This window comes from Eptesicus fuscus, chromosome 7 (genome assembly GCF_027574615.1).
Source record: "Eptesicus fuscus isolate TK198812 chromosome 7, DD_ASM_mEF_20220401, whole genome shotgun sequence".
NCBI classification, from domain to species: domain Eukaryota; kingdom Metazoa; phylum Chordata; class Mammalia; order Chiroptera; family Vespertilionidae; genus Eptesicus; species Eptesicus fuscus.
Genome location: NC_072479.1, coordinates 58954271 through 58976882, shown reverse-complemented (window position 1 = coordinate 58976882; position 22612 = coordinate 58954271). Strand labels below are relative to the sequence as shown.

At 40.9% G+C, this 22612-nt stretch overlaps 2 protein-coding genes and 1 pseudogene across 6 annotated transcripts in view; 1 reads left to right on the top strand and 2 right to left on the bottom strand.

Annotated features, from left to right (window-relative positions):
• FAM186A (family with sequence similarity 186 member A) overlaps positions 1-15328 on the bottom strand; it is a 98444-nt gene extending 83116 nt beyond the window's left edge. The window contains exon 1 of the mRNA XM_054718608.1: positions 15103-15328. Coding sequence (XP_054574583.1) covers positions 15103-15264 — 162 coding nt within the window. The 5' untranslated portion in view covers positions 15265-15328. The remainder of the gene's footprint in view (positions 1-15102) is intronic.
• Positions 8763-9666, bottom strand: LOC129149797 (cofilin-1-like; annotated as a pseudogene).
• Positions 15329-17790: 2462 nt separating the features above from the next.
• LARP4 (La ribonucleoprotein 4) overlaps positions 17791-22612 on the top strand; it is a 76100-nt gene continuing 71278 nt past the window's right edge. For 3 of the 5 annotated variants that reach the window (XM_054719086.1, XM_054719083.1, XM_054719087.1), the window contains exon 1: positions 19277-19428. In XM_054719086.1, the coding sequence (XP_054575061.1) occupies positions 19411-19428 (18 nt within the window). In that variant the 5' untranslated portion in view covers positions 19277-19410. Of the gene's footprint in view, positions 18016-19276; positions 19429-22612 lie in introns of those variants that run through there. The other 2 variants (XM_054719085.1, XM_054719084.1) reach the window with 2 other exon arrangements.

Here is a 22612-nt window from a genome sequence, read left to right as displayed (position 1 = left end):
GCCCCTCCTAGATTTCTCACGTGCATGGTGAAAGTATGCCTTCTGGACTTACTTTCCAGAAGACATACTTTCACCATGAATAGGATGGATGAGTAGGTCTTATAACTCCCTAATCTGCAACATTAAATGCAGAACCTCTGCTTAGGGAGCCCATATCAATAAATTTGGCCTGCTCCAACTTTATGTTTCTTCCACCATTAAACCACACCCCATATATCCATTCCCACATACATCACCTGGGTTTCAGACTACAAAAGATAGAAAATTCAAGTAGTCCCTTTGGAGTGCAGTATACCTTCTCATGGGTCACACTATGTACCTCACCTTTAGTGGCCTGCTTCGATTTGAGTCTAGAAACAAAGACTTGTAACAGGGATAGCTCCTAAAGAGACTCAGCATTGTCTTGCATGGCTACTGCCACAGGAGAGATTATTAGTTTCCTCAGGCAATGCAGAGTTAATCCCCTCAGACAGGGATGGAGAGGCTGCTCCTAATGTGGTGGAAGGCCACTGCCCTAGCAAGAACACTCATCAGAATTTAAAGGTTCAATGTCCCAAGCTTTATCAGTACCTTTCCATACATCCCCATTCCAACTTTCATAATCCCATCCCTTCCCAATCAATGCCCTCACTTTAACATTAGCCCCTGAGTGAGAATTTGGGTTTAATTTTCAGCAGTTTCAGCCATGCAGCTACAGGAGATAGGGGTCTCCTTCAGGGTACACAAAGGAACTTTTAGGTCATTTATGTGGCACTTGAGCTGGCAGTTTGAATCCCTAAACTCATCCATTTCTTTCTCCATTTTGTCCAGTGATATTAGGAGCAAATAACCAATCTATTTACATTTGTTAGTTTGCCAAAAATGTTTGAAAGTATTATGTACACAATTACAAAGATTCTTGCTTTTTGTATGTGGGTGATTAGGAGTAGTTAATGGTGATATTTTGCATATTTTAATTGCCAGATTATGTCAAGGACTATCACTACTCTCTTTAATACTGGAATAGGAGTCATTCACACCTTAAACCTAATCAAATTAGTCAGCCAATTTCAGAAACTCCAAACCCAATTCAGAAAACTCATCCTTCATATTCTGGTTCTTCAAAACCACTCTGGGTATTGAATTTATGATGTAGACCCAGTCTGAAAGCCAGCACGCTCAAGACCCAAGAAGAGCTGATGTTCTAGTTCAAGTCTGAAGGCAGGTAAAGACTAATGTCCCAGCTCAAGGCAGTGAGGCAAATGGAGTAGAGTTCCCTTTTACTCAGCCTTTTGGTTCTATTCAGGCTTTAGTTGATTGGATTAGATCTTTACTCAGTCTACTGATCCAAGTGTTAATCTCATCCAAAAATATCTTTATAGACATATCCAAAATAATGTTTGACTAAGTATCTGGGCACCCTGTGGCCCAGTAAAGTTGACACATAAAATTAACCATCCCAACTATGAATAGAGTAAAAAAAAAAAAAAAGGGAGAAATATTTGCAAATTACATATTTAATAAATGGTTCATATCAAGAATATAAAATGAATTCCTACAAATCAACAAGAACAAACTTAGTTCCAAAATGGGCAAGAGACTTGAATAGACATTTTATGAAAGACTATATACACATGGCCAATAAGCACATAGAAAGATGTTCAATCTTGCCCAACTGGTGTGGCTCAGTGGTCAACCTGTGAACCAGGAGGTCTGGGTTCAATTCCCAGTCAGGGCACATGCCCAGGTTTCAGGCTTGATCCCCAGTGGGGGGTGTGCAGGAGTCAGCTGATCAATGATTCTCTCATCATTGATGATCTATCTCTCTTTCTCTTCCTCTCTCTCTGAATTCAATAAAAAATATTTTTTAAAAAATGTATAAAAAATGTTTGATCTCACTAATCATGAGGGAAATGCAAATTGAAATCACAATGAGATATTCACACCCATTAGGATGGCTATTATCACAAAAAGAAAAACACAGAACATAACAAGTGTTAGTGAAAATGTGGAGAAATTGAAACCTTTGTTAACTGCTAATGGGAATGTAAAATGAATGATGCAGCCACTACAGAAAACAATGTTCAATTAAAAACAGAATTACCATATTACCTAGCAATTCTGTTCCTGAGTATATAAAAAATTAAAACCAGGGACTTGAATAGATATCTGTACTCCAGTGTTTATAGTAGCATTACTCACAATAGTAAAGAGGTGGAAGCTATCCAAATGTCTATTGATGAATGAATGGATAAACAAAATGTGATATTCTATATAATAAAAGGCTAATATGCAAATTGTCCCTTCGGGAGTTTGACTGACTGGGAGGAGTTTGAGCAGCCTGGAGTTTGACTGCCCACTATGACGTGTGCTGAACACTGGGGGCAGCGTAGAATGAAGGAAGGCCCTGGCCAGCAGTCGGCAGCTGGGGGAAGGGAGGTCCCAGCTAGCAGCTGTAAGGCCCCAATTGACCCTGATCGATGGCCAGGCCTAGGGACCCTACCCGTTCACGAATTTCATGCATCGGGCCTCTAGTATACATATAATGGAATATTACACAACTTTAAAAAGAAAGGCAATTCTGATACATGCTACAACAATAGATGAATTTTTAAAAACAGTAAGTGATATAAATCATGCACAAAAGAACAAATACTTTATGATTCCACTTACATAAGTTATAGAGTAGACAAATGCATAGAGACAGAGAATAAAATGGTGTTTGCCAGAGTTTGGGGGTGGGAGGGGAATAGGTAGTTATTGTTTAACTAGAGGTCCGGTGAACGAAATTCATGCATGGGGGGGGCGGTGTCCCTCAACCCAGCCTGCATCCTCTCCAATCTGGGACCCCTAGGGATGTCCGACTGCCGATTTAGGCCTGATCCCGGCTTGCAGTCGGACATTCCTCTCACAATCCAGGACTGCTGGCTCCCAACTGCTCACTTGCCTGCCTGCCTGATTGCCCCTAACTGCTTTTGCCTGCCAGCCTGATCACGCCCTAACCACTCACCTGCCAGCCTGATAGACACCTAACTGCTCCGCTGCCAGCCCAATTGCCCCCAACTGCCTTCCCCTGCAGGCCTGGTCTCCCCCAACTGCCCTCCCCTGCAGGCCTGGTTCTCCCCAACTGCCCTCCCCTGCTGGCCTGGTTGTCCCCAATTGCCCTCCCCTGCTGGCCTGGTCACCCCAACTGCCCTCTCCTGCTGGCTCAGTAACCCCTAACTGACCTCCCTTGTCAGCCTGGTTGCCCCCAACTGCCCTCCCCTGCAGGCCTGGTCCCCCCCAACTGCTCTCCCCTGCTAGCCTGGTCCCTCCCAACCACCCTCCTCTGCCGGCCCAGTCACCCCTAACTGCCTTCCCCTTCTGGCCTGATTACCCACAACTGCCCTCCTCTCCCAGCCCAGTCACCCCTAACTGCCCTTTCCTGCTGGCCTGATCACCCACAACTGCCCTCCCCTGCCAGCCATCTTGTGGCAGCCATCTTATGTCCACATGGGAGCAGCCATCTTGTGTGTTGGAGTGACGGTCAATTTGCACATTACTCTTTTATTAGATAGGATGGGTCAGAGTTTCTGTTTGGGATGGTGAGAAAGTTCTGAAAATAGTGATGATGGTTATACAACATTGTAAATGTACTTAATGCTACTGAATTGTATAATTAAAAATAGTTAAGATTGAAAATTTTATTTATACTTTAGCACAATAAAAAATTGAAAAATAGGGAATTGCCTGTTTAAAGCAAAAATAACAGGAATGGCCGAAACCGGTTTGGCTCAGTGGATAGAGCGTCGGCCTGGGGACTCAAGGGTCCCAGGTTCGATTCCGGTCAAGGGCATGTACTTTGGTTGCGGGCACATCCCCAGTAGGGGGTGTGCAAGAGGCAGCTGATCAATGTTTCTAACTCTCTATCCCTCTCTCTTCTTCCTCTCTGTAAAAAATCAATAAAATATATATATTAAAAAAAAAAAAAAAAATAACAGGAATGTAATAAATAATGAGTTTATAATGTACATAGTAGTATAATAAAAATATCACAAATGGCCCAGACTGAGTGGTTCAGTTGATTGGAGTGTACACCAAAAGATTGTGGGTTCAGTCCCCAGTCAGGGCACATATGGAAGGCAACTGATCGATGTTTCTCTTTCACATCAATGTTTCTCTCTCTCTCTCTCTCTCTCTCTCTCTCTCTCTCTCTCTCTCTCTAAAATGAATAAACATATCCTCAGGTGAGGAATTATATATATATCACTAATGCCAGGAGGTGGGGAGATAGAATATTGCTATAAGGTTCATACACTGTTCATGAAGTAGTATAATAAAAAAAAAATGAAGTAGTATAATCCCATTTGAAAATAGATGGTGGTAATTTAAATATCTATACTATAAACCCCAGTTAGGGGTTACTGGGCCAGTGATAGTGAACCTATGACACGCGTAGCCATTTCTGATGACACGCGGCCGCTGAGGCGGCTGCATGCCAAGGATGAAACATTTGCTGCTCCTGAGGATGAAACATTTGCGACTAGAGTCTTGGAGTTCCAAGACTCTAGTCGCAAATGTTTCATCCTCCCCTATTAGACACTCTGTGCCGGAGGTCTGTAGGCCAAAACAAGAGAAGTCCGGCATAGAGTGTCTAGTTCTGGGACTTCCAATTAAGCTGGGATCTTTGCCTTCACTTCTGCCGGCAGAGCAGGGAGCAGCGGAACGCAGCGGGGGACACATCTCTGGGGGCCCTGCCATTATCAGTAACCAAATAACAGTTAACCACAGCAACCATTATCTACTGTTCTGGGGTGTCATGGATTTCTAATCCATCATTACTGAGATAAGTGAGGGGGAGGCTGGGAGAAGCGAGGGTTTGTGGCATGCTATGGGTGCCATTTCCCGCCATTAGAAATAGCGGCAGCCATTTTAATTCACATAAGGAACACTATCTTGCTCCATAGTGCAGACTCCATTTCACCACTATTACTGTTGTGCATCCTTATTAACCCCTATTTCTGCTTATTAACCCTGCCCTTTCCTAAAAGACAGTTATATGCACCATTTTGTGGTTAGTTAGGCTAGTTAACCCCTAATTGCCTGCAGGCCTAACAAGCTATCTATAATTCTATCTTCTGTCACTGCCCCCCTGATGGAGAACTCAAAAAATAAAAAACTAAGGTTAAGTAAAGGAAGTGGTAGTAGCAGTGGCCGACCCTTTCAAGAGACATGGACCGAGATGTATGACTTTATAGAAAAAAATGGCAGATCATTTTGCGTTCTATGTACTGAAATGGTACTAAGCAGAACGTGGAATATAAATAGACATTTTGAAACTAATCATTCCCAGCTCTTGGAAAAAAGTGAGGATGAAAGGAAGGAATACATTTCCAGGCAGCTACACCTTTATAAGAGCCAATCTAATTCCATCTTTAAATTTATGAAAGGCTCTACAAATTTAACATCTGCAAGTTTGAGCATTGCTCACTCTATATAGCTCAGCATGGAAAAGCGCTCAGTGAGGGAGAATTTATTAAAGAAACTCTCCTAAGATGTGCACCAGTTCTCTTTCACGATATGCAGAATAAAGATGCAATTATTAAGAGAATATCTGAATTACCACTCAGTAGAAATATCATAAAAGACCGAATAATGAGACTGAACACAAACGTACAACATCAATTAAAGAGAGACATAAGGAAGTGTAAATATTTTTCGATCTCTCTTGATGAAACTACTGATGTCACATCACATGCTCAGTTGGCCATTATTGGTCGATATTCTGATGGTCTCACAATGAGAGAAGAGTTGATAAAGTTAGTATCAGTGTCAACAAGTAAATCAGGAAGCGAAATATGTAAGGTTGTTATACAAACATTTCGTGACCTAAGCATTGATATCTCTAAAGTTGTGTCAGTGACAACAGATGGGGCACCAAATATGGTGGGGGGAAAGTCGGATTTGTCTAATTGTTTACAGAAGCTATTGGAAATACGATTGTGCCTTTTCATTGTATTATCCATCAGGAGGCTTTATGTGCCAAGGCAGGATTCACCGACTTAAATGACTTAATGTCAGTTGTTACAAAAATAGTTAATTTAATAGCTGCTCACCCCCTTCACAAGCGAGAATTTTTGGCACTTTTACTGGAGGTTGATTCCATCTACAGTGGACTGCTGATGTACAATAATGTAAGATGGCTGAGCCGAGGCAAAGTTCTTGAGCGCTTTATGGAGTGCTTTGAAGAAATTAAAGTATTTCTTGATGATAAGGAGCTGGGAAACTTTCCTCAGCTTAATGATGATAAGTGGGTCAACACCCTGATGTTTTTTACAGATCTCTCTGTTCATATTAATGAACTGAACTTAAAGTTACAAGATTTTGGCAAAAGTATTGACGTTATGTTTGGATACATAAAAGCTTTTGAAAGTAAAGTTAAAATCTTCAAGCAAGGTGTAGAAACTAAAACTTATAAGTATTTCCTCGAGCAACAAAGTATTTTGAGAAGGCCAGTGCAGCTATACAAAATGAAATGGAACTCTTGCATATGAAGTACCAGCATGTTTTAGACTCATTACTTGACCAGTTTAGTGATAGATTTAGCCAATTTAGAAGTCTAGAACAGACCATGAAAATAATTAAGTATCCTGATGTAGTAGTCTATAGTAGTTTGGAATTAAATGGTTTCCAATGGATGCAAATTGATGATTTGGAGATGCAACTTGCAGAATTTCAAGACAGTATCTGGGCTCAGGTGTTTGTCGACTTGAGGTCAAAGCTTGAGAATCTGGAAAGGTGCCGCTTGGAAAATCAAGAGGAGTGCCACTACGAACAGGAAATTTGGAGTGCCTGGAACCGACTACCAGACACTTTTAGCACCCTGAAAAATATAGCAATGGCTTTACTCACAATTTTTCCCTCTACATACTTTTGTGAGGCCTTATTCTCAGCGTTAAATAATATCAAAACCAACAAAAGAAACAGATTGACAGATGAAGTTAGTAGTGCTTGCTTGGGCCTGAAGTGTACAAAATACCAACCTTCAATTGAAGATTTAGCCAATGAAATTCAGCAACAAAAAAGTCACTAATAGGCAGGTTAAAGAATTACCCCTCCCCCTCACTTATCTTAGTTCACCGCACCCCACACAAGCTAAATAATATCAAGACCAACAAAAGAAACCGAATGACGGATGAACAAAGAAGTCACTAAGCAGGTAAGTTAAATATTTAGTTTTTGGTTTATTAAATACAATTATATATAACAATTATACATTTATGTTATTTAAACTATAAATATCGCGAAATAATGTTTTTTCCTCAAAGTGACACACTACCCGAGTTATGCTCAGTTTTTTGGCAAAGTTTGACACACCAAGCTCAAAAGGTTGCCCATCACTGCTATAAACCCTACAGCAACCACTAAAAAGGTGAAATATAATTATAGCTAATAAGCCAATAAAAGAAATAAAATAATCATAAAAATATATTGAATCTTAAAAGAAGTCAGAAAAAGAATAAAAAGGAAACAAAAAACCCCACATTAGACATACAAAAGAACAAGATGGTAAATTTAAATCTAACCATGTCAATAATCACATTAAATATCAATGGTCTAAACATCCAATTAAAAGGCAGAGATTGTCAGGTTGGATAAAAAAGAAACCCAATTAGCTGTAGCTGCTTTGGCTCAGTGGATAGAGTGTCCACCTGTGGACTAAAGGTTCCTGGGTTCCATTTCAGTCAAGGGCACATGCCCAGGTTGTGGGCTTGATCCCCAGTAGAGGGCGTGCAGGAGGCAGCTGATTAATGATTCTCTCTCATCATTGATGTTTCTACCTCTCTCTCCCTCTCCCTTCCTCTCTGAAATAAAAAAGAAATTATGTTTTTTAAAAAGGGGGTTCTAATCCTAGCTGGTTTGGCTCAGTGAATAGACAGTTTGCCTGCAGACTGAAGGGTCCCAGGTCAAGGGCACATGCCCAGGTTGCAGGGTCAATCCCCAGTAGGGGCATGCAGGAGGTGGTCGGTTGGTGATTCTCTCTCATCATTGATGTTTCTACCGCTCCCTCTTCCTTCCTCTCTGAAATCAATTTAAATTTTTTAAAAATAAAAATAAATTAAAAAATGGGGTTGGGGGGGCTCTAAGCAGTAACCTTGGCCCTGGCAGGGTAACTCAGTTGGTTAGAGCATTGTCTGATAAACCAAGGTTTCAGGTTTGATTCCTGGTGAGGGCACTATAAGAATCAACCAATGAATGCATAAATAAGTGGAACAACAAATCAATGTTTCTCTCTCTCTCCCTCAAATCAATTTTTTAAAATAAAAAAGTAAAGTAACCTCACAGAGTGATCTGATTATAACTTCCTAACTGGGCAGGTCATGCATATAACTTTTTTAGTAGACAGTTTATTTTTTTAAGCTAGCCTTGTCCATTGTTTTCTTTGTGCATTTAGGTTTACACACCTTTGCAATAAGCATAACCACTCTCAAGAGAGCACATAAACTTGTTAACTACACTGTAATCCAATAATCTTTTTTTTTAATTGAGGCTTTTTATTGTTGTTTTTCTTACTTTTTTTTTTTTTTTTTTTTTTTTTTTTTAAATTAAGGGTCCTGCTTCCATGGCCAAGACCAGGTGGAAAAGGGGAGGGGAACCAGGCAGCATGGGGAAGGGTTATCTTCACAACATTCCATTTATACATAGAACTAAACAGACAAGCACAGTCACTATTGCGGTTAGAAGTTGGCAGCATGGGAAAGCGGGGGGAGGAACAGGTTGCAAGTAGGGGTGTCGTTAAAAAAAAAAAAAAACAGGCCCTCTCCAAAACTGGGGTGCCTGGGGTAGGGAGGACTTGGTCTGTTTCAACCCGAGAGGAATCAGAAGATCAGAAGCTGTTTGGGAAGGCCAGAACCGTCAGGGGTGGAGGGAGGAGGAAGGTCCAGGGGGTGGGGGGCTGTTGGCAACTGGGTGAAGGGATTGCCCTCCCCCTGCTGGCATCCCTCCAGCCCCTCCGGTCTGGCAGAAGGGGGGCAGCCTGCAACCCCCCACAGGCAGGTCTGGGGCTGCCAGATGCTCCAGGCAGGGGGCTGGAGGGGGCTCCCAAGGGCTTGCCCTCCAGGGAGATGACAGCACTGCCCCCCAGCTTCTCTGCCAGAGTGCTGCGGTCCTTGACTTCCTCGAAGCAGTTTGCTTGTAATTCATGCTTGATCCCCGTAAGCTTCTTCTTGATGGCATCCTTGGAGCTGGCATAGGTCCTTTTGCTCTTAAGAGGCGCAGACTCAGGGGCTCAGAAGATAAACGCCAGGTCCTCCCTCTTGCTCTCCTTGGTCTCATAGGACGCATCACACAGGGCGTAGCGGCAGTCTTTGTCCGGCAGCATCTTGATGAAGGTGGCGTAGGGGTCGTCTACTGTCTGACCCACATCACCTACCAGGATCTCCTTGCCCTCTTCCAGAATGATGTTCTTCTTGTCTTCACTCAGGCAGAAGAGCACCGCCTTCTTGCGCTTCTTCACCTCCTCTGGTGTCGAGGACTTACGTACCTTCATGTCATGGAACACTTTGGTGACTCCATCAGAGACAGCCACCCCAGAGGCCATGTTTCCGGAAGCTAAAGAAGATAGCAAGAAGAGCCTGGAAAGACGAGAGCCGCTGCAGCTGCTGCTGGGATCCGACTGCCAATAACCTTGTTAACGACACTATAATCCAATCCCCATCCATCTCGCACCTTCATGGAATCTTATGTTCCCTCCTTAGTTCAAATGCATGGAAGAAACTGCAAAACTGTTATTCTCTGAAGCAACTGTCATCAGTTTGGGCTCAAATAAACTCTTATAAAACTATCTACAGCCCTGGTCTGGTAGCTCAGTTGGTGAGAGTGTCATCCCAACGGGCCATGGTTGGGAGTCCGATCCCCCATCAGAGCACATACAAGTCAACAAATGAATGCATGAATAAGTGGAACAATAAATCAATGTCTCTCTCTCTCTCTGTCTCTCTCTCTCTCTCTCTCTCATTTCTTACATTCACATTATTCATAGAATACTCGACTAAAAAACAGAATAAAAATTGTGCATACATAGCATTTACTAATAGAGACCATATTCTGAACCATAAAACAAATCTCAAGAAATTTACAAAGATTCAGATCATATGAAATAAGTTCTCTGAATGCAAAAATACTGAATTACAAATACAATTTTTTAAAATATATTTTATTGATTTTTTGCAGAGCGGAAGGGAGAAGTATAGAGAGTCAGAAACATTGACGAGAGAGAAACATCAATCAGCTGCCTCTTGCACACCTCCTGCTGGGGATGTGCCCGCAACCAAGGTACATGCCCTTGACCGGAATCGAACCCGGGACCTTTCAGTCTGCAGGCCGATGCTCTATCCACTGAGCCAACCCGGTTAGGGCTACAAATACAATTTTTAAATCTCCAAATATTTGGAAACTAAATAACACTCTTCTAAATAACTAATGGTTCAAAAAAAAAATCAAAAGGGAAAGTATTGAAAACTGAATAAACGCTAGCCAGTTTGGCCCAGTGGGTAAACTGTTGGTCTGAGGACTGAAGAATCCTGGGTTCAATTCTTGTCAAAGGCACAGGCCTGGCTTTTGGGCTTGATCCCCAGTTGGGGGCATGCAGGAGGAAGCCGATCAATGATTCTCTCTCATATCCTTTCTAACTCTCCCTCTCCTTTCCTCTCTGAGATCAATAAAAAATATATTTAAAAAAGAAAAGAAAACTGAATAAAATAAAAGCAGAGCACTTTTAATTTTATTTGCAGAGGGGGAAATATATGGAACAAAACACTTACTGCAAAATAAAAAATTTATTAAATCAATGAGTTCAGATCCTACCTTAAGAAATTGGAAAAAGAAAAGCTAATTATACCCAAAGTACACAAGGTAAATAAAAAAGATCAGTTTGGAAATCGGTAACATAAAAAATAGAAACATAATTAGAGAAGAAATTGGACTACATCAAAATAATAAGCTTCTGCACAGCAAAAGAAACCATCAACAAAACAAAAACGGAGCCCACTGTATAGAACATATTTGGCAATGATACATCTGATAAAGGTTTAATATCCTAAGTATGTAAGGAACTCATACAACTTAACAAAAGAAAGACAATCCAATTAAAAAATGGGCAAAGGACCTAAATAGACACTTCTTCAAAGTGGATATACAGATGGCCAAGAGACATATGAAAAAATTCTCATAATCACTGATCATCAGAGACATGCAAATTAAAACAACAATGAGGTATCACTTCACACCTGTCAGAATGGCTACCATCAACAAATCAACGAAAGACCAGTGCTGGCAAGGATGTGGAGAACAGAGAACCCTAGTACACTGCTGGTGGGAATGCAGACTTTCAGCCATTATGAAAAACAGTATGGCGTTTCCTCAAATAATTAAATATGGAACTGCCATTGGACCCTGTAATTTCACTTCTAGGAATATATCCCTAAGAGACCCGAAACACCAATCAGAAAGAATGTATGCACCTCCATGTTCATAGCAGCACAATTTACAATAGCTAAAATCTGGAAACAGCCCAAGTGCCCATCAGTAGGTGAGTAGATAAAAAAGTTGTGGTACGTTTACACCATTGAACACTATGCAGCAGTAAAAAAGAAGGATCGCTTACCCTTTGAGACAGCATGGAGGGACCTGCAGAGTATTGTGCTAAGCCAAAATAAGCCAGTCAGAGAAAGACAAGTATCACATGATCCCACTCATGTGGAATCTGATGAACAAAATAGATCCAGAGACATAGAAGCATGGAACAGACTGTCGGATCTCAGAGGGAAGGCAGGGGAGGGTGGGTGGGTGGGAAGAGATTAAACAAAGAACTTGTATGCATATATGCATACCCCATGGACACAGACAATAGGGTAGTGAAGGCCTGGGGTGGCTGATGGGGGCAGGCTAGAAGGGGTCAATGTGGGATTAAGAGGAACAGATGTAGTACTTTCAACAATAAAGATTTAATTTGAAAAATTCTCTCCAGAAATAAAGAGAGATAGAAAAAGACAAATTACTAATATCATAAATGAGAGGTGATATTATAAAGGTTCTACAGCTAATGAAGGGATAGTAATAGATTATCATGAACAACTCTAAACCAATAAACTCAAAAACTCAGATTCAATGGACAAATTCCTTGAAAGATACAAATTGTGAAAGCTTACTGAAGAAGAAATAAGATAACATGAGTAGCCCTATGATGTTTTTTAAAATTAAATTTGTAGTTTAAAACCTTCCCATAATTAAACCCCAAATCTAGATAGTTTCATTGGTTTTCTCCCAACCCCACCAAAACATTGGTGGTTTCTACCAAACATATACGGTAAAAGGAAATGCCAATTCTTCAACAAACTCTTACAGAAAATTGTAGAGAATATTCTACTTGAGTCTATAAAGCTAGCATTACTCCGATGCCATTATAAGAAAACTACAGACTAATGTATTTTATAAACATGGACACAAAAAATTATTAACAAAACTAGCTTTCCCGTTGCAGGAAAAATCCTGCAATAGGATTTCCTGCTGCACTCTACCCCGCCTCCGTTCCTCCCTTGTCCCCCGCCTCACCTTATCCTCCAGCCCGCCCTCGTTTCCCTTCGCCCCCAGCCCTGCCTCCGCTCCGCCATTGTCGCCCGCCCCGCCTTCTCCTCTAGCCTGCCCTCGTTTGCCTTCGCCCCCGGCCCCGCCTCCGCCCCGCCCTTGTCGCCCGCCCCGCCTTCTCCTCCAGCCCGCCTGCTTTTCCGTTCGCCCCCAGCCCTGACTTCGCTCCTCCTTTCTCTTCCCCTTCCCCCCCCTTTTGACGCTGTCTTGATATGCAAATTAGCCGCCATCTTTGTTGGTGTAATTTGCATACTCGTCCTGATTGGTTGGTGGTGTGGCTTGGCTGGTGGGCGTGGCTTAGGTGTATCGAAGGTGCGGTCAATTTGCATATTTGTCTATTATTAGATTAGATTTAGCAAACTAAATACAAGATGATAAGAAAACATGCTACATCTATAATAATAAAAGCATAATATGTTAATTAGACTGGACAGCCGAATGACCTTCTGGATGTCCTTCCAAACGACCTTCTGCACGAAGCTGGGGCTGCAAGGTCTGAGGCAAGCCACCGTGGCTGCAAGGGCCAAACCCTTTGCACGAATTTCATGCATCAGGCCTCTAGTTATGAATAAATGGCATTTATTCCAAAAATTCAAGGTTGGTTTAGCATTCATAAATCAATGTAGTTCACTATATTAACAGATTTGAGAGAGAAAAATGTGATTATTCCACTAAATTCAGTAAAAGCTTTTGATAAAACCTAATATGAATAAGTCACATGGATATGATATACAACATGGTGACTATAGAATAGATAATACTGTATTGCATTTTGAATGTTGCTAAGAGAGTAAATATTAAAAGATCTCATTACAAGAATGAAATGTATAATTATATATGGTGATGGGTGTTAACGAGATGTATTGTGGTCATTTCATAATATGTACATTTATTGAATTAAAAAATAAACCCAATATCTATTATTGATTAAAAATCTAGGTAAACTAGGAAAAGAAGGGAATTTCCCCAATTTTATAAAGAGCATTCTAAAATATATATAGCTACTATCATACTTAATGGTGGAAGACTGAATGCTTTTCCCTAACATCAAGAACAAAGTAAGAATGCCTCATTACTGCCCTGGCCAGCTTGGCTCAGTGGATAGAGTGTCAGCCTGCAGACTGAAGGGTCCCAGGTTCGATTCCGGCCAAGGGCACGTGCCTGGGTTGTGGGCTCAATCCCCAGTGGGGGTCGTGCAGGAGGCAGCCGATCAATGATTCTCTCTCATCATTGATGTTTCTATCTTTCTCTCCTTCTCCCTTCCTCTCTGAAATCAATAAAGAAATATATTTAAATTAAAAAAAAAAAAAAAAAAAAAAGAATGCCTCATTACTTCCATTCAACTTTATACTGGGGGTCCTAGCCTACCTAGTACATCAAGAACAAAGTTTAAATGCAGACAGATATTAAAGGAGAAAATAAAGCTGCCTTTATTAGCACATGACAGGATATAATAAAGAGCTAATATGCAAATGTTCATCATGCCCTCAGGTCATCACACCCTCAGGCCATCATGCCCTAACTGTTCAGACACTCAACACTGGGGAGAGAGAAATGGGGACCAGCCAGGCACAAATGAGATCTTGAGAGAGGAATGGGACTGGCCAGGCTGGGGCCCAGGAGAGGGACAAGCTTCCCACCCCGTAGTCCCCCGCGCCAGCACCTGCAGCCCGGGTGAAGGTGCCCACCCACGGTCCCCTGCAGCTGCAGCCAGCCCGGGCAAAGCTGGTCCGGGTCCTGGGTGCCTGTGGCAGTCCAGAGGGAGGGTATCCTGGGTCCTGGGTGCAAGGCAGAGGCAGTTAGGGGCGATCAGGCTAGCAGGGGAGCAGTTAGGGGCAATCAGGCTGGTAGGGGAACAGTTAGGGGAGATCAGGTAGGCAGGCAGAGGTGATTAGGAGCAATCAGGCAGGCAGGCAGAAGGGTTAGGGACGATCAGGCAGGCAGACAGGAGAGCCGTTAGGAGCCAGTGGTCCCGGATTTCGAGAGGCAGTTGGACATCCCTTGGGGGGTCCCAGATTGGAGGGGGTGCAGGCGGGGCCGAGGGTCCCACCCCCCCATCCTGTATATGAATTTCGTGCACTGGGCCTCTAGTATATGTAGAAAATCCCAAAGAATGTACAAAGAAAATATATGAGGATGAATCACTGCTAATAAGCTATTTGATAAGTCAGTAAGGAACAAATGAAAACTATTGACTAAAATTAGATATCAAAATTACCTAGCTATCGATTTTAATTTCTCCTTGATTCTCAATCATTCAATAGCACATGTGATTTATTTCTTAAAAAGCTTGATTAATTCTAAGATGAAAATGAGACGAATATAAAATTGGAGCTTGTTTATCTGAAGTCAGGTGAAATTGTCATTTGAAATCAAAATTACCTTAAACACAGTCAAATATCATGCAAATAAAATGAGTTCTAAAAAAATGTAGCTAGTCATGGGAAGTTAAAGAAAAAATAAGTTGCAACCTATAAAATTCTCAGGAACTATACCTACCTCTTTGGCTCGAAAGAGCTGTGCTTGCTCAATCTTAGATATGATTTGCTGTACTGAGTCAGGGATCTCAAGTCTAGGGACCTCAAGGTCCAGTTTGGGTATGATGGTGTAACCCACAACTTCATTTTCTGAATCAGATTCACTGTATGTCTTATTTTTCATTTTGATAAAGTTGAGTGATTTTCTTTTTCTTCTTTATTTCCTCCTCAGAATATAGGCAAATGGTAATAAACGTGTCCACGAGGAAGCTAGAAGACGTCTTTCCTGCTCTCAGAGATTGTCGTTTACCACGCCACTGATTTGTTGCTAACCCTGGTGTTCTGGTCCTGGTGATGTCATAATAGACCTGTTGTGACATTATCATTGACTCAAACATTCTAAGAGTGCTTACTACATGCAGAGAACTAGGCATTCTATATGCTGTGATGGTAGAAGGGTGAAGGGGGGGAGGGCGGAAAGAACAGACAACAGGAATGACAAAAGAAATAGAAATATAGCCCTGCTTAAATGAGCTTAAAATCTAGGTGTTAGAATTCAAGATCCAGTGTATCAAATGTAACTCCTGGTTCTTCTCTCTTCTTGAAATTTTGCTTAAGAATATTTAAGCCTGTAATGGAATAATTGTGTTACAACTTCCTCAGCTGCCCCTCAACTTTTCCTAGACACGTAGTAACTTAGAAGATATTATTTGAATGATGACTGTACTCTGCACTGCCTAGTTACCTGTTTTTTCCAAGGAACCTGACTGAAGAAGGCTTTGAAGTTCCATAGTTGGCTCCAGAAATGGAAGGGTACTAGAGGCTGCTTTCTAACTGAAAGAGGAGTCCTTTGGGCAGCTTCTTTGATTGCAGTGGATGTGAAAGGATGTAGGAGGCTGGAGAAATTAAAGGACAATGGTTTTGTTGGCTGTATAGCTTTCTTATTTTTTAATTAAAAAATATTAAAAAGTACAGAAAGTAAATATTATAATCATGTGTCTATCACCTAGAATGAACAAATATTAACCCTTTGCACTCGCTTGCTTTTTTCATCGAGCTGCTACAGATGCTAACGGTGTCGAGTCACACTCGACATCTGAGTGCAAAAGGTTAACATTTTGTCATATCTGCTTCGGATGTTTTTTTAAATTATTGATTTGAGAGAGGAATGGAGAGGGTGAGAGAGATAGAAACATCAATGATGAGAATCACTGATTGGCTACCTCCTGCACGCCCCTCCTGGGGATGGAGCCCGCAACCCGGACACGTGCCCTTGACTGCATTCAAACCCGGGACCCTGCAGCCCGCAGGCCAATGCTCTATCCACTGAGCCAAACCAGCTAAGGTTGCTTCAGATCTTTTTAGAAGAAAGCATTAGATATAAGTTGAAGTCCCCTTGGTGTTCTCCCCAGACTCCTTGCTTCCCCTCTGTCCCTTTTTAGAGGCAATGACTACCATGAATTTGATATATTTATGTCTAGTCTATGTTTATGTAGTTTTACCACAGGTGTATATGTTAATAAACTACATAATATCATTTTATAGGTTTTACATTTTATACAAGTTGTGGATGTATTACTTAATTTCTCTATAAGAACTTCCAATCTTGAGTCCTTACTGTAAACTTATTGTAAATTTAGTCCTACATTGAGTCCTTGTTGTAAACTTGTCAAGTCAAACAACTGATATGTTGCAGGCTTTCAGAAAAAGGAGGCAGAGCATCATAATGCAGTTGTCTTTTAAAAATATCAATATACAGAGAGCAAATTAGATATTTTTCTCTTTAAGATCCTGTTATCTAAGTTACTTCTTCTGTTTTCCCAAGTCACTTTGTAAACTTTCTATTATAGTACTTATCTCATTAAAGTATAACTATTATTTGTCTCTACCATTAGTGCAAACTCAAAACCAGATGCTGTACTTAGTTTTCCTTTTCTAACATTTGATGTATCCTTTCTCAGTTTCTCTACAGATACTGTCTAAATTTGGATATCTACTATAATTTCAGATTTCTCTCCTTACAGAAACTTTTCTAAGCCCCAGAATACTTTCTTTTTTTAATTAAAAATTTTTTTTATTGATTTCAGAGAGGAAGGGAGGAGAGAGAGAAATATCAGTGATGAGAGAGAATCATTGATTGGCTGCCTCTTGCAACTTGGGCATTTGTCCTTGACTGAAATTGAACCCAGAGCCCTTCAGTCCATAGGCCAATGCACTATCCACTGAGCCAAATCGGCTAGGGCCAGAATTCTTTCTTTTATTGTTAGACTGCCCATCCTGCCCCTACTCATAAACTGTTACTCCCTCCTTTTCTCACAATTAAGTGTATTTATTCAAGGAAGTTCATGATGTTTTCTGAAAGGACCACGATTAAAGAAAATTATTTATTTTTATAAATGTGAGGTTTGTGAAAATATCCAGCATTTATTGTCATTATCAATTAACTTGTTTAAGTATTTTGTTGAAAACATTACATTGTGAGATCCTTAAATTGTTTTTCACTTGATTTCTTTACATTGCTTACTCCCATAGGCATTCGCAAAGCAGCCAGCATGATTATCAACTAAACTAATTTAGCATTATTGTGCTCTCATATTTTTTTATGCAGCATGGAATTCATCAGCAACTAGAAATGAAGATTTTTTAAAGCAAATTTAAAACTCTCTCCTTCCCTTTCAATTTGAGAAGCATTTTTTGAGACACTACTATGTGACTACCATTATCCTAGACTGTGAAGAATATAATAGGGTACCTGCAAAGAAACAGAAAAAAAGAAAATAACAAGATAGAATATAATATTCGAGTGCTAACAAGGGACATGAAGAAGAGATCTGTGGGGAGTACAGTCTTTGGGAAAACCTTATGGAGAGAGAAGGTTGATTGATAAATGAAGGCTTTCCAGATAGGGAAGACACTTTGAGCCATGGCTTTGGAGGTGAGTGCTGAGCTTGTATTTCAGGGGGGAAAGTGAGGAGATTGGTTTAATTGATATGAAGTAATGTTGCATTTACTGATGATCAGATTAGAAAGAGTATGAGACACGAATATCAACAATTTGATGGAATTAATTTACTATCTAATTGAAAAAGTAAAATTCATTTGAGGTAAAGGAGATTACATGGGTTCAGAATGGTCTTGAAAGCAAATTAACAGCAGTTTAGTGAAAATGAAACCTTCATTTTATATAATAGAATGGGAAAAATCCATTGGAAAATATTAAGACATGATTCTTTCAAAAGTGAGTGCCTGCACCAGGATATAGAAGTGGGACTGATGAGGGAGGTATACTAAGGAATTTGGATCATCTAACAGAAAAGTAGGAATTTTTGTTGTTTTGGCTGCTCTGCCTGTGGAGTAGCCTTCTGTCTCACGGCTTCACTAATAAACTTAACTTTCACTTTACACTCTAAAAATTTTTTTTTATATTCCATTTGAATTGATGGCAAACATCAAGAAGAAGCTATTCAGATTAAGTATTATAAAGTAGCTCGATATTAAGCGGAGATGTGGGTATCTGATTTTTAAAAAAACAAAACAAACTAACAAGGGCAAAGTTCTTTAAAGGTGTGTCTAAATGAAACCCGCCCTCCTAAAAGGCGTAACTGTAAAATGGGGATAATCGCATTTATTGCCTGCAATGGTCTTAAGATTACCGTAAAATACTTAGAATTGTGCCAAACACACAGTAAGCGTTTAATACAGCTGCTGCTATTAATATATTTACTATTACTGTGTGTGTGTCTTTTTTGTCCTTCTCTTACTTTTTTCTGTGAGCCTCACCACCTTTTCGGCAGGGTTGGGCATTCTTTCAGAACACTTCTCACACACAAAAAAAAAAAAGAAAAGAAAAGAAAAAAAGAAAGAAACAGAATATTTCGCACAAGCTCGTCTTTTTATCAGATCTAGATTCTGAGCTATGAAAACTGCGAAATTCTGGCCGTTCTGCAGTGGCTGAAATGCAGTACGACCTTTGCACACCCCCGTAGCACAGAATGGTGCCTCCTTCGACCGCGTCCCTCCTTCCCCCTAGGACGGAGGGTAGTACATTCCATAAGCCGCTGGAAAATAAAAGGTGGTGCAAAAGTTGAGTTGCGCCGAGGATTTTCTTTTTCTCCCGGAAGCAATTGTTCTTTAGAACAGGAAACAGTTGATGTTTCAAGGGAGGTGGGACTGGGCGGGTCAGAATTCTGCGACTGACGGCGGGGGAGGAGCCGGGTCCGCTGCCGGGTGGTTGGGCCGGGCGAGTGTCCTTATCCTGGCGTTTGGGGCTCGGGCCTGTAAGCCATTCGGAGCCGCAGCGGCGAGAACGATCGGGTCGAACGGGGAAGGCATGTTGCTCTTCGTGGAGGTGAGTGGACTGGGTTCTCTTGTCCTGCCCCGCAGGGAGCCCGGGGTGTGGAGGCGCCGGCCGGTCCCACCGCCATGTGACTTTCCAGGCCGTGCACGCCGCGGGACCGGCCGGGAGGCTGACACAGCACCTGGGCGGCGCAGGCCTGCGGCCCCGCTCCGGCGCGCTCCCGCTGGAGGACGCTCTGGGCGGGGAGGGCCGGCGCGGGGGGGCACTGAAGGTGGGGAAGGGAGCCTGGTGTGGCGCGGCGTGAGGTTCGGAGGAAGGGGAAAGTGTCCCATATGGGTCCCCCGGAGGAGGCAAACAGGCGCGGGGGGCGGAGCCTGCGGGGAAGGGCGACCCGGTGGGCGCGTTCCGGGGGTGGGAGCGAGGGTGCGCGGGGCCCGCTGGGAGAGAGGCGAGCAACATGTGGGGCGGCGGAGCGGAGAAGGTGAAATTCGGTACGTGTGTGTGTGTGTTGGGGGGGGGGGGGGGGGGAAGAAAGTTGCAAGTTTCTTTTTAGCAACCCCCACCCAGTTTTGTGCGGTCCCCGACTCTTGGTCTCTGGAACGTTCCGTGGGTGTAAAAGTGAGTTGCCGTGAACCGAGGAGAAGCCAAGAGGGTTTGGAAGGCTTGAAAGGCACCGCTTTGACCTTTTGTAAAAGTTACTGTAGCAGCGACTCCGGGATGAGGACTTGGTTGTGGTTGTTTTTTTTGTGTGTGTGTTTTTTGCTTGTTGGTTGTTGTTTTTTTCTAACGGATAAAAGCCCTTTGCAAGGAAAATTCCAAGAATGGGAGAAACCTAAGTCCAGGGAAAGCCAATTTTTGTATTGTTACTTAACAATATAAACACTTTTTTAAAACTTGTAATTGGAACGTCAGCTGTTGGCCTATGTTAATTTTAGGTAATAGGTACCTGCCTTACACAAATATACGAGGTTTAATTTCTCTTATTTCTGTCTTTCTCTTGTGTGCAGTGAGCATCAGCTGACTGCCTGGCTAAAGCTTTGAGTAGATTCCAGATCATACTGTTCTTGCATTGTGAAAACGTCAAACCAGCAAAGCTGCAACTTCGCAACTTGGCCCTTGTTAACTATGCCCATAAAAGAATCTTTTCAATGAGGGAAGGAATTTACAGGTTGTATAATTGATCGGCCAGTCTTTTCGGGGGGGAAGGGAGGGATCTTACTCTCTAATATTCCGTGTAAAGAAAATGACCTGCTCTCTCTTTTTAATCTACTCAGTGTATCTGATTAATGTGAGAGCTTTAAATTGGGTTTTAAATTGACACAGTTACTTTACAGTATGTCCAGCATTGATGATAAACATTCATTAGAATATTCCAGGTGAATCATGAAAAGTTTTAAAATTAATTGAAGCCATTTTGTTGACTGATTCTTATACTTGTTTTTCTTTGGGCAGAAAAAGAAATCAGATTATGATTTTAAACAATGCCAGTTTGTGTTAGGAATGTTATGCCGTTTAAATGGTGCAGATTCCAGTGTGTATATGTTTTTGCCAGGCAAAAGAAGGACTGTGAAGTTTATTTATATCAACATAATTCCAAAATAAACTTTTGAGTTCCAAATTGATTTCTTTGGCTTTGTTAAAATGTGAACTATAATAATAGCTCCATTTATTGAGTGTTGAAGCTAGATCCTCTCTTGTTTCTAAAACAAAGCAGTGTTTTACAGATGAGAGGTGGAGAGGTTAAGTAACTTAGTAAAAGTAAAGGAGTGGCATTGAGATTTAGATACAAGTCAATCTAATGACAAATCACGGCTCTCGCTAAACTGTTTACATACAATTGTTTCCATTAATCATTTTCTTTGTGAATCAGTATGTGATTTAAAATATCTCTCCTAATGAGTTTTATTGAAAATTAATGTCACTACATATTTGGGGCTGAATATATGATGTTAAAATCAGTAAAAAAAAAAAAAAAACTAAAAAACAACATTGGTCATTTAGCATTTTGTTAGCTAATATTTGATCCTCTTAACTTCATGATATAGGAATTATTCTAAATAAGTGAACCCAAGCTCAGAAGTTTGATGTCTAAGGTCATTCAGGTGTGAATAATGTGGGGACTAAAGTCTGAAGTCTGACTTCTAGAACATAAAGCTCTGGCTTCAGAACTTATTTTTGCACTTTCCCCTAAGCCAAGAGTTCTTAATCTGGGTCCCTAGATAGAATTGAGGAAGTCCATGAACTTGGTTAAGGGAAAAAAAAATGCTTATTTTCACTAGCTTCTAATTGAAATCTAGAAATGAAAATTCTTGAAATTTTAATGGATTCAACAAGAGAAATATTTTCATTTTATTACAGTTTTAACAGATAATCTTGACATTGTTTATGCTCATTACTCTTTATTATATATAAAGAATCTTGTTATTGTATTAGTAAAGCACATTTATTACTAAATTTGAAATTTAAAAATACTTTGATAACTATAATTGGTTTATTTTGTGATCCTTAGTATTTTATATACTTAAAAATTTATTCTGAGAAGAGGTCCATGGCACAGGAGAGTTTAAGAACCACTTTACTATAAAACCAAGTTGCATGTGGATCATCTTTGGACTTCACCAATCTGGGATCTAAGAGGCCTCTGGAGTTGTGTTCAAAGTCTCTTACTGAGTGCATTTTTCTGGAGAGACTCCAGTTTACTAATTTATAACTGGAATCAGTGGGATATATAAAAAGTAATGATAATAGTATAATAATAGTGGTGTGCACATGTATTGTAATTACTGTGTGTCGGGCCTGTTAAGTGTTTTTGCGCATATATACATATTTTTTTTTTCAAGCCTACTTTTGACGTAGTGGCGTTATCTCCATTTTAGAGATAAACTAAGGCACAGAGAATTTAAGAAACTTGCCCAAGATTGCGAAGCCAGTGAATGTTTAAGCTGCAATTAGGATTCTAAATTACTTAAAAGATTTTTATGCTTCCGTAGGCAGACAAGGAATCTTATTTTAAATAATACTTAGATGTTACTTTTTTTTTTTTTTTTAACGTGGTCTTGCAGGCAAATGGCTATATAGACATCAGTAGTTTACTGTTTTTTTCTCACCTGTTTTGAAGGAGAAACACAGTGGCTCTCTGGAAAGAGGTAAAAATATCTGGATAATTCACAAAATTGTCAAACATGTCCCAACATAAATTGTTAAACAAATTCTGTAAGTTTGAAACAGCTCCCTT